Below are 13425 nucleotides of genomic sequence, written 5' to 3' on the forward strand. Positions count from 1 at the left end.
GCAGGATTACTGGATAATTTGTACTCAGTACTAGCAACTCCTATCAAATATCTATATTGCATCCCACAAGCATGTATCAAATATTTATCATTCAACAAAAAACATGCTACCAAACAACATAAAATGTTATAAAGTATGAGGTTGCATATTTTTCAAAGTGTACTCCACAGTGTAATTGTAATTATATCTATTGTAGCTATTTATAAAATGAATATAGAACATGCCTAATTACAGGCTTCTATGGAGATATTGCCTGTAGCTATTCCACTCCGCTCTGGCCATATATTCAAGATCAAATCCTAGGAAAATATCCTCCCATCTTTAGCATTGCATTATACTCACACAAAATCACTATTATGAGCAAGGTGTTGATTTTTGGCAATACAATGGAAGGTTTTCAGATTCAAGGGTTCTGAATCTGCAACTAGACAGGGCTTTTATTCTTGTCTTTCTGTAAATGTTCAATTCTGGGACAATTTCCAGAGAATATCTACCAAGCATATCCTGGAACAGGATACACTTCACATTCTCCTATTCCTAACGTTCAGCACGGACTTCATTTCATCATCTTCAGCTACATAGTTCTTCTCCTGTACATGAGGGAGGTGCAGCAAAAGAAAAGAGGGACAGTCTTTCTCCTCACAAGAGAACAATTTTTCAGATATTTTGCCCATCAATGCATGACATCTGGACCTATTTCTTTTGTAATTGTGTGTGAAAACAAACTTTTCTATCTACTGGCTTTAAGAAAACTGACATTAATGATGTCTCTTTTTGTACAAAGATTAGTTTAAAGGACTTCTCAATGGCTTTATAGGATATATTATTCTAGAAAAAGTTTGCAAAATTGTCTCAGGCTCTCACTACTATATTTTCTTCTCTTTTATAAAAGCTTCCAATGGCAATCACCACTGAACTGAAAGACAAACATAAGAACAATTGTTTTTGTTGTTTCATTAGTAAGGAACAAGAACTTTTATGTGAGAATTCCATTCTTTTGCTTAAAAGAACCAATGAAAACCCTTTTGCATTCTGAAAATTTTAAAATTTGTCAGGAACTTATTAAAGTTCAGAGATTAACACATGGCCACATTTACAATCCTAGCGATGAGGTCAAGGCAGACAGACAAATAAATAGAAACAAGAATTGTGAGGTGAAGGCATACAGAGACCACCGAAATACTCATTTTGGTAGCTTAAACGGTAGAACATACAAAACACCACTCACTGATCAGTTATCTCACTACTTCAAGGTAGTGAAGCACGTCAAGATAGCACATCCCTTATTCTTCAGCCAGCTAGCAGTTTGGGATGTAGGATTATTAACTCAACGTTCTCAAATATTCTGCTTTGAAAAGCGAAACTATAAATTGGCAACTTCTTGGCCATCTCTCCCCCTCTGAACCTGCAAAGCAGAGGACATGGGCTGGCTTCTGTCACTGCCGTGCTGGCATAAAACTTTTCATCAAAACCTTTACATTGGTAGCTAATCAGGGCAGGGAGCTTGCACAGTTGCAGCACTGAAGGTTTTGTTTGTGAATAATGAAATTGTGTAGACTTACGTGAGGCTGATTCGGCTTAGCAAATACAGCAAAGATTCTATCATTAAATTATACCTGTAGGCGAATGAAGAAGAATGAAGAAAAGGAAATGAAGGAATGGAGAGAAAAAGAATGTAGGATTCCTGTCACTGAAACAGCACTGGAGACACTGAATTAGAAAAGAAATAGTCCATCAGGACTTGAGAGATGGGGATCCTGGCTTCCCCCACATAGTTAATTTATCCTGGAAAAGGTATGAATAAGGAATTTTCCCATATCCTTATGCATATATATAATACAATATCACTTTGCCTCAAAGGCACTAGAGCACTGAGGTGTTATACTTTGCATCTTTTCTGTCAATCCAAGTATATTTCTTTCTATTATCCTCTGAGGTAGGTAATCTCCAATACTGAAGTGGATAAATCTATCAACTTATTTCACATACATCACCAAATCAGATGCTAACAACTTTCTATCATTGCTCAGCTGGCCAAGATCAAAACTAATGACAGATGAAACACACTTTTTTTCTTACTAGTCTCCTGAGTCATTCAATTCCCACTGCTCTTTATTTTTTTGCTGCCTTTCTCTATATAGCAATACTGTTGTTGCAGGCAGCTTCTGTGATTCATTCTTGGGCTCACCCACCTAAATTTGTGGGTGAGACTAGCTATCATGACAGTGCTTTCCTCTGGGGTCTCTCAGGATCTCTGACCCATGTACTGAGACTGCTGCCCCTCTTTTAAGGGGGATTTTTTAGCGTTTAAACACAAATGTTCTGGGTTTGTGTGTGTGTGTGTTTTTTTGTTTGTTTGTTTTTTACCAAGAATACCAGCAGTGCGTAAATAAAGATCGGTAATTAACAATGACATGAACACATTCACCATTCAAAGTGCAACATCTCATTATTTTACAGATTTCTCAGGTATGTACTGAGATCAGGAGAAAAAGAGCAAATAACAACAGGACCCAATTCATGAGATCAGAATACATTTTCTGTGAAGGTGTAAATGCAGCAGCTATGCACCAAAGGCACAACATCAGCCTTAAGTCTGGAAATGAGAAAGAACTAAAGACCTCACGCGTATATTTTCTTGGAAAAGGTAATTGAATCCTTTCATCTACCTCCAGTGTTACATGCCATCCTTCTACCCATCTCCTCCTATCATTGTTGCAGCTCCTTTGCATTTCAGAGGATGTGCTGTTACACATTAAACAACTTCATTAGGGATCTAATGTCATCTCTCTGCAAGCTTCCCTTAAACTTTCTGGGATTTCTGGGCATGCAAAGCAACATATCCAAGTATCAACTGTTTAATATTAGTTAACTACTCATCAATCACTCACCAGAAACAACCAGTAACAACCAGTTATGCAGAACACGCTTTATTGGGCATTTTTTAATTCTATCTCTGCACGTATTCTTTAACTGAACTTACACTTATCACACATTTGTCTTACCTCTTTTTCTTCAATAAAAGGAAAAAAACCACCGTCCCTCCCGCATGCTTACAGCCCACTCAGGCGGCACATGCTTCAGAGATTGTACTTATTTTTCCCCACCATCAAACATAGCCAAGTACTATACATTTTGAAGATTTATACTCCAATACCAGTCAGGCTATAATGACCATATAACGCCACTATGTCTGTATCTCTGTCTTAATCAAATATCCATGTTCTGATTAGCTAATGAAGCTTTCAGTACTTATAATAACCATCCTCAAAACATGCACACACACAAAAAACCTCAATTATTGCAGTGCCTTATGCGTAAACTCCAAATGCTTCTTTCTGTTTTAGAACGAAGTGAACAGCAAAACTCTGCTGTCTTTCCATAGCAAAAGTAAAGATGATATTTTAGAGTTCCTTCTAATCCCTATGATTCATATGTCAGGCTCCACAAATTCATTATTTCAAACATTTTTTTTAAATCTATTTACAGGCTTAATGGTGAACCATATCCCAGGCAAATTGCCTTCCTTTTATTTCTAATGCTCTAATCAGTGTTGGTAAAGAATGCACACGACAATTTTCACATAGTTATTCCTGTTGACTGGCATGATGTCTACATAAACTGGCTTTTCCACTCCTCCAAAACATTTAAAAAAAACGGAGACAAAAAATGCAAGCCCTTTTTTTTGTTAAACAAAGTGCACAGTCACACAGAAAGAGCAACCTCTCCTGCCTACTTTCTTTCTTTGGAGCCTTTAAACTTTCAAATCAAAGCCACAATCTATATCGGATGAACACCACTACTATGACTTCACCTTCAGAGTACAGATTGTAGGCATACGAGGAGTCCTGCATCACTGCAGTCTAACCAGCCATCAACTACTGTTTTAAACATTTGTCTTCTGAAAACTGAGTGCCCATGACTGTGGTCCTCAGCGTTAATCACAGAAACTGACTTGGATCTACAGAAAGGAATAAAATCAAGTGTTGGTATTAAAAGGCAAACATTCAAATTTCCCAAGAAAAACAAGAGGAAACAATGGCACTGACAAATTCAAGTACAGCTTTAAAAGCCCAGACTTGTAATAATACACTCGAAGTTACTGAAAAAAACTATGACTCAGTCCCTCTTTCAAGAAACTTCGAGTTCAGCTGACATATAATCAGCCTGGTTCAGAGAAATCTCAGGCTCCGGCAGAGGATGCACATTTATAACAATGCATTTTTTGAAAAGCAATTTGCCTTGCTGACCAGTTTTAAGTTTGAAGAGCATCATAGACAGCATATTATGGAGAAGGATATAACAAAGTTTTTAGTTTACACTGCCAACTTACATGAAATGCCCTCATTTTATACTGGACTTATTCACAAGCTATGTGGAAGTGCATTGCTTGGTCTCTGGCTTCCTATCAGTGAATTTCTTCCTTTCTCTTCAAATTAAGAATACAAGTAGAAGTCTGTGGAAGACTCTAGACCTTCATAGCTGACTAGTCCTATCTATCAATAAATTCTTATATAGCCGTGCTGTCACTAAGTCCCTCATATATGTTACCAGCCTCTGTGGTGATCTGGGAAAGACTACACTGAAGTATGGGAACAGCCTAGTTCATGCTAGATGCTCCAATAAATCAAACCAAATACTCAAGAAAAGCTAATAGTTGCATTCTGTTGCACAATAAAACAGTAAACAACAGTTATTCTAAATGAGACTCACTCAACTTTCCAACATTTCAATGTATGGCATAGTCTATTTCACTTATCCATTAGCATTGCTGAACGCAGCCTCTCTCCAATGAGATTTCATGTGAATTCATATTTTATTCTTGGCCTTCTTTTTACACAGTCTGACTTCAATTCTCACCATACTCTCTGTTTGCTTTTTTTTTTTAAAGAAAATAAAGATGATCAAAAGACCCAGCAGCTAGTAAAGAAGTTAAATGACCCAAAAATAACAAATATTGCACAAAGAAATCCCAGAGAAGAACTTCCCATGATGGAATATTGCTATACAACTGGCAGGCTGCATCTGTTTCCTGGGAAACACTCATTACACAGACTACATGGGAAGATGAGCCTGAAGATGTGTGACTGGTTAGGATCTAAAATACAATCTAGCAAATCTGTTCTCAGCCAGTAGTGTACCTGGGTGCATAAGTATATTAACCTGTTTTCTACAAAGACACTCACTCATGCATATTCATCTAATTGTTGCACCTACTCTGAGCCTCATTGCAAGTAAGATTGCATGCATCTCAGCTGGAGGTGAAGCACGGCTTCAAAGCCCATCTGCTATAGCACAATTTCTCTCCATTCCAAGACTTAAATGTACTTATCCTCATGAGCACTGACTGGAGGAGGTGATTCAGCAAAGCTCCGTACAGGCCAGGGACTCTTACAGAAAAGCATTTGCCTGAAATCCTCAAGGCATGCAGCATATTGTGGCAATGGCCCCAGAAGGCGGTCAGCTGGTGTCACGATGAGTCAGTAGGCAATTATTACAAAAAAGTACAAGGCACTTGTAGTAGCTGTTTGGACTGAAATTGATAAAAAATAGCTGGCATGGAGGCTGTGGAATATCTGTTCTGCGAGAGCGAATCATAAAGATCTTGGTGTAAAATAAGCTTTGAATGTAATAAAAGCAGACCCAATAAGTTAAGAGTGCAGAAGCATTCTCTGGTGTTTACGGTTTATTCTCATTTGTCACATCACTAATAAAACGCACCACAGACGTTTGCTGACCAGCACAACAGGTTTGCAGGCAGCACAAGCAAAAACCAGTACAGTCCAAGTAGTGCAAATAGTCCAAGCCCAAGGGCACACTTCAATGATTCTTCCATTCTGAATCCCATTTGAAGCTAGCAAACATGTTTTCCCCTCTTCAGTATTTGTTTACTAAGACATATAATTTTCCCCATCATTTCTGTTATATACTTTTTAACTAAGCTGTTTGCCACAGTTATTATAAGTTATTTTATCAGGCAGAAAAACTCACATGAGTACTATTAACATCACTAATATTAGCAACCACCTGAGAAAATCTTCCTTTCTGGCAGAACAAGATATAGAACCCGGTTAAGCGGGCAGCATCGTTGGTACCTCTGTCTTTCCAGAGACAAGTGGCACATGGGCATAAGGCAGATGGGAGCTCAGTCCCTGTGTGAGTTTTTTTCATAAACCATTTTACCTCCTCAACTCAGGTGACTTGAATGCTACTGTCCAAATGAGTCTTCAAATCACCAGCCCCAGTGAGTTCACACCATAGAAAAAATAGCTGCTTGTAGTCAATCTGATACACCCCTAAACGTTGACACAAACAGGAAGAGAGACTAGCACACATCGGTGTTTTTTTTTAATCAAATAGTTTTCAAGCTTATTTTAAACATATTTTAATCAGTCTAAAACACGTGATTTATTTTTGAAAGATTTTAGGAAAGAAATCAAACAAAAATGGTGAGTTTGAATTCAAGGAACTTGTTCTCACTTAAAAACAAATGTGACAAGTGTCAATAGAAAGCAATGTGTTTGCTCTCTATGAGCACATGAAGTTTAGAACTACGTAATTCACATATTTTTCAGAATTACACAAGGTGAAACAACCTTTCTCTTGCTGTTTTTTTTTTTTTTGTTCTTCTGAAGTACAGCAATGTGTACAGCCTATAGAGAATTATCTGTTGTTGAAATATTTCTTTGCATAGATATTTTATTGTAAAAACATTTAAGGAATGACTCAGTAAATGAGATAATATAATCACACCATTCTATTTACTAGGCATTCTATTAAAAGGTTAGACCCAGATACTATTCTCCACGCTGATTTTGCTTCAAAATCTATTCAAACCTTGAAAGGATATGGTCAGTAATTCTGTATTAAAAACTCAATGATATGTGAAATAGTCTTTCGCTTACTATTTTAGAATCAGTAGTATGAAAGACATATAGAAATATATTATTATAAATATATACTATCGTAATATTATTACATTACTATAATATTAAAAATATAATAGTAATTATTTTTTACAAAGTCATGTGTTCAGACTTTCAGCTGTCAGATAAAAATAGAAAGAAGTAGAAAAAATGTCAGTTGTACTGTTTTGGTGGGGACAAGTGTAGTGAAAACTAATATTTGAAAGAGAAAACATAGAAGGAGAAAATGATTGCAGCTATGTTTTGTCTTTCCTTTCCTAAAGTTGTTGAAATTAATGCCCATTTCTGTTTGCATGTGCATACTATTTACATATATACATATTATTTAAATAACTTGTTGCATCACTGAATACTATGTATTGATTTATATATTATATTTATTCATTTATTATATATATAAATTTATGTACATATATTTATGTATATGTATTATAACACAACTTTGTATGTTGTCTATTCCAGTCAATAAATCATTTTGGAAAATAATCTCTTCTGCAAGATAAATTATGGTAGTCTGCCCCATTTTGAATCCACAGCACACAATACAAGGCATAGAAAAATAATTAATAATTAATATTAATCACATAATAGGAGGCCATGCTGTACTAACTTTTGTGAAATAAAGGTCCATTCTTCACAGATTTGTTTTTGTACAGGTTCAAAAATGGCATCTGTTTGAAAGGAACTCCATAGTCTTTGGTAGCATAAAATACATATATATGCACATATAAATATATATATAAATATAAAAATATCAAAAATTATATACAAATACATAAACAAATATACAATTTATACCAGTTAATTAAAATAAATTAACAGATTTCTGTGCATTTCTTAAGCTACGAAGTTCACAGATTCCTTGCAAATCACCCTAGGCACCTGAAGCTCAGCTCCTGGGCGCAGACATTTAAGTACAAGAGCAGCTTATAAAGGCTGTAAAGAAGGTCTTCAACCACAGATCCTGTCAGCTGCAGAATGCAGCTATGATTTTCCTTTCACACAGTTGCTATCCCAGCTTCTATTTTCACATACTGTCCTATAGACCTAACTCATTATACTTGCCATGAAAAAACATTAAAATTAGATCTGAAATGCAGAAACTCTACAATAAAAATATTGCAATCTTCAGATAATTGACCTTCTAGAGTAAAATTAGAATGCTATTGGTTTAACTAAGTGTACCAAAATATCTGCTTAAAAACCCACTCCAATGTGAGAAATATCCTCACTAGCCAAAAAATTTATATTATTGAAGTATTCAAAGGATAGTCATTGGGTCCTCCAGATCAGATGACTTTGGATTCCCCGTAGCACTCTGTTAAGCATCTTTGAACATCACTTTACATCAAGTAGAAAGTAGCTCAAGATAGTATGAAATTTATTTTGACTCTTACCAGAAAAGACACTGGGGATCTTGGAAAGAAAACTTTTCACTGTACGAATAGGAATCCCATTTTTCTCATCTTGCATGCGGGCTATGACGTCTTCCATCTGAACATAGAGAAAAAAAAAAGGAAGAAAAAAAAATCCAGAATTATTTCCTAAAAAAAAATCTAAGAACTTCTAGATCAATCTTGGAATGATAGGTCCACTTTTTTTTTTCTATTAATAATTTCTATTTTTGATAAACAAGATTAAAAAAATGAAATATTTAATTCATGGACAACTATAAAGCAATGATTATTCTCCAGTGTTTATGCTCTTGAGAAATAAATACTGAGGCAGAACAGAGGGGTTTCATTTTGTGCTAGTTAAAAAATCAGTGCTGAATATAAAACTTCACATTTGATTATTTTATTGGTATTGTGCCAAATATAAAAGCAAAACAGATTCATACTATCTTCTACATGACTGATACAGTTCTCAAAATGGCTGCTAAAGAGTTTCTAAGTTCAAAGCAAAAACTGCTTCGGCTGTTTTGAGAACAGGAAGAAAAAGAAACTACAACATGGTGTGCAATCTGGCATTCCTCGAAACAGTAGAGACAGAAACATAGTATTTTTTATTAGCAATGGGGTGAGTAGGTCTAAAATATTTTTATTATATTTTTTGGTACTTTCACATGTATTAGCTATTTTTTCCACCTTAGTTTTGCAGGGTAAATTGTTCTGTACCTTTTGAAATTCAAACCCAGAGCAAAGGTTTTTTTCAGTTTCATGTGAACTGTGAACAAGCTGTTCCATAGAACGCAATAAAGTTGGTTGCAATAGCAGATAAGGCCAGTTTTTATTCTTGCACATTTCGTGACCAAAATATACTCATTGGGCAACTTCCACCTTTCTCCAAATATCTAGCTTCAATATAAAATGCCATTTTATAGAATGAAGTACTACCACCACTCTTCATTCCTTCAGGCACCAACACCCTCCATTAAAAAAAAAAAAAAACAGGTCTTTGCAAGACCTGTCTTTTATATTATTTGACAAGTCTCCAAACACCGTCCTGTCTTCCCTCTGTTCCCCATTAAGTTTACGGCTGAATGGCACTGGAAGAAAGTGAACATCAGATAAAATTTTGTCAATCATCATTTTTTTTTTTTTTGCTGAAGCCACATCACTCAGATCACCACACATATGGCATTAAATAGCCATATCTGCAAATTAATTTTGCCCAGGGGGAGGTGTTGCACAGAGTCAGAAAAGAGAGAGGTGGGACCCTAAATGCTACATATAGGAGCAAAGATCAAAAGTTTATATCAAAAATAAAACAAAAATCATTTAATTCCACTTTCCAAGGAGAAAGCAGTTTGTACAGAGAATGTTTGGAAGTTCATATGTCCCACATACATACGGAGCACACATTAACAACCTAGGGAACACAAAACCAGTGGCACAGTCCAAGACAAAAAGTGCACACAAAGAGTAGATATTGTTAGCACAGCACAAAGCAAGATGTGGAAGACTGAGTCTACTGTTCACCACTGAAGGATACACAAAGGTAATTCTGAAGAAGGGAACTAACGCTCCCTGTAATCGTAAGTCAAATACTGAGTCCGTGAATGACTTTTGTCTACCATGGAGTTTTAATTATTTAAATAGAAAAGGTTTTAACAATGTACTGAAGAAATTGTCAAGCAGATCAACTCTTACCTATGAAATGAATTTATTATCCGTATAGTATGTGGAGACCTGTTTCGACACCTGAATTCACCTTAATGAGCTCCTGAATGAAAAAGAAGTCAACTCAGATTCAACCAAGTATCTTTCCATGAATCTTGTATAGAGATAAATGTAAATTTGATAATAAGTTCCATACATATAGAGAAATCTTACAGGAATATTGTTGGAGCTACGAGTTAAATGATAATGTATGTTACCTGGGACAGAGTATAGAAGACAGTTTGTATTAAGGTAACATGATAAAGGTATGTTTACATTATAATGAGGAATAATGCAATTGCAGGACCCCTGTCTGGAGCACAGTGATACGAGGAGTGATACGCCATTGCCTCTCTCCTGGGACTGCACAAGAGTGCAAACACGCACTCCTACATAGCATGCCTAGCGCTCTCAGTAACCAGGTTTTGAGAGAATATGGAACAAAATGCTAACTGACATTAATATTTTTTTCCTGAACTTGCTTCACAGACTCATTCTAAAATGTAGAAGACTTAACTCAGACCATAGTCTTGGGGAATTCTCCCATTTTGATCAGTAAAGTGAGAACCAGGATAGCTACACCTTGCAAAATTGCACCTTCCCCTTCCCTTCTAGCTCAGCATTCTCTTCCACTCTAGCAGCAAGTAGCCTCCCTGGTGAAGGCAGCTAACACCCCACACATCCTAGCTGAGAACTGATTTGCTTATTCACTGTACAATATGACTGCATAAACAAGTGGGGTTGTTTCAAAACAAGAGATAACACAACACCTGACTCCTAATTAGTTATAGACCTGGGAGACTACGTAATTATTAAGACTAAAAAGTTATATTTGTCTTGTCTTACTTTTCACAAAAACAAAAAAATCCTGTGTTTTGCAGTTCAAAGATTTGAAAACATGTAATCCAACACATGTACGTGCACAGCTGAATTTCCAGTACATATAGTCCTTATTTCTATTTTGTCTGTTTTAAATTCAGCAAATATATAATCTCTTCCACTGCAAAACATTATGTCCTCATTTAATTATATTTGGGAAACAGCACTCAAGCACTTTGCCACCATTCATCAACAATGACCTAAAACAATGGAATGGACAGAATAGCTTAATTAGGGTGATAAAATAAAATCCTCGTCTAATTTTGCTCAAGAAGACTAATCGGGGAAACACACGCTGCTGCCTGTTACAGTAATTTTCCTTCCTGATGTGTCACTGTTTGCTTCTGAGTCACCTGACTTGATGCTTATAGGAAATATAAGCTCCCTCGCTTTGCCTCTGAATAATGTTTTCACGGTTCCTTTACTATCTGCTTACCTGACTAAATCTGACTGCTGACTGGCTTTGACAGTACACTGGGATTTTTTTAGCCCTAAACCTTCTTAAAAAAGAAAAAAAAAAAAAAAGATAGAAAAGAAAAAATGCCACAAACCGCAGCTGCCTCCTGATCGCCATGCAAACAAAGCTTGGAGTATACGAGAAAAGGGAGTTACATAAGCAACTCCCTGCCTGTTTTTCGGTCATCACATTATGAAAGCAATACAAGGCTTCTACAGAAGCTTATTTAAATAACTGTATGCTTAAAATAACTGACTGTTTGTAACAATCAGTGAATTCCAATCCAAAAAAAAACCTCACTTGTAACCTTGTCATGCATATGCAACTCAAATCAAACTTAAAACAAAATATTAGTATTTAAAACCTCACTTGTATCCTCCTTGTGAAGAGAATTTGAAGTGTTAATCTTGGCATATAAGGACTCTGTCCAGTCTGTTTGAAAGACTTAGCTCTAAAACAGCACCGACAGTGCACTTTATGCGAATCAAAAGAAAAAGACAGCAAGATTCTGTAAGAGAAAGGGAATAGGGTAAGGGAGCTCTTGCCTAATATGAACACCACCTCTCATCCAAACTTTAGGAAAAGAAAGGCAAGTGGGGGAGGAAGATGCAAGGCTCTTTACATGTTAATTCTTTTCTGCTTTCCAACACGTAATAACCAAGTATCTTGTTAGCATTAATAATAATAATTAATCACCTATAATGAATTACCTATACTGCTTGTATTTTCAGCTATATCCCTTTCTTAAGTACTATATATTCTCTCTCACACTCATAGGCAATTCTGCTACAGAATTTTCTGTTCAGATTCCCATCAGCTAAAAGGCCTGCAAATGCTCAGGATAGAGAAAATCTGGAGGAAAGAATCCGGGAAAAACCTGTATCTTTATATGAAGGGCTAGAGCACTTCAGCAGAGATGCACTCCAGGTGCCTCAGACTCGCTCCTCTCTCTTCCCACCTGGGCTGCTCATTGCCTGGCCTAAACACACCAGGATTCACTGCCATCTCCTGCTTTAATTGAATCATCACGGTGCCACTGGAGAGCTGCCTAACCCCCGTGTATCACAGGACTCTTGTTCAGCAAGTCAGTGGGTCCGCCCGACAGAGGAGAGAAGAGCACGAAGCGCAGGAACTGCAACTCCCAGGAGGCTGCACCGACAAGCACAGAGCCAGGCAGACTGCTCTCCAGAGAAAATACCGCAGTGTGGAGCACCAAACTAAATGCATCTCAGGTCAGGAGTGCTCACAACTCTTTTACTAAATCGAGTACATAGAAATGAAATAGCCTGACATTGCTGTATTAAAGACTTATATTACTTCTCCAGTCTGCCTTAAGTACTTTCTGCTGAGCATCAAATTAGAGAGTAACTTATTCTTTGATGGGAAAACAGGTTTTCAGACTGGTCTCAGAATCTTTTTAGAACATGCATTTGCAGCAGTAATTACTTGAAATACTAAAATTAATGACAAATCAATATTAAAATTGGTAATCATATTGAATAGATGTATACACACATATATATAATTGTGTGTATATACATACACATACATATATATATATATATATAGTATATTATCTTTTCTAAAGCATGGAGCCACTGGTTGGAGCACCTAGTTTTCCATCTTTCCTCAAACAGAGCTACTGCAAGTCCAAGGATGTTTCACCTTTGCGTGTAGTGCAAAAGTGCAACACGAAGCATGATCTATTGCCACTTTTATGCCTATATTGTAATTATCAATTTGTGAATTTCCAATTAAGATCTGAATTCATTTGCCTTATTTATTTGTACTATATAAAAAATAGCATAGATATAATGTTCCAGATCGGTTGCAAAGTGAGGGTGGCACTATATATGCCATAGGCATGTGCTTATATTAAGTGAATGCAGTACAAGCTCTTGTCATTTGTTAAAAATAAGTTAGGCTATTTTGAATTTACTTGGGAATCAATGACATATCTGTGCTATTATTACTGAGACCAGAGTTTATCCTAATCAGATTGAAAGGTGCCACTGAGCATGTCCCTGCCATCAGTGTCATCTCTTGGCCAGCAAACTTGTGT

General features: G+C 36.4%; 1 protein-coding gene across 6 annotated transcripts in view; it reads right to left on the reverse strand.

Annotated features, from left to right (window-relative positions):
• RGS7 (regulator of G protein signaling 7) overlaps window positions 1-13425 on the reverse strand; it is a 223181-nt gene that overhangs the window by 124053 nt on the left and 85703 nt on the right. For all 6 annotated transcript variants that reach the window (XM_088524153.1, XM_088524156.1, XM_088524155.1 and 3 more), the window contains exon 2: window positions 8324-8420. In XM_088524153.1, the coding sequence (XP_088380279.1) occupies window positions 8324-8420 (97 nt within the window). The remainder of the gene's footprint in view (window positions 1-8323; window positions 8421-13425) is intronic.

Source organism: Tinamus guttatus, unplaced genomic scaffold (genome assembly GCF_059628265.1).
Source record: "Tinamus guttatus ecotype Peru unplaced genomic scaffold, ASM5962826v1 Tinamus_guttatus_pri_ptg000208l, whole genome shotgun sequence".
NCBI lineage: Eukaryota > Metazoa > Chordata > Aves > Tinamiformes > Tinamidae > Tinamus > Tinamus guttatus.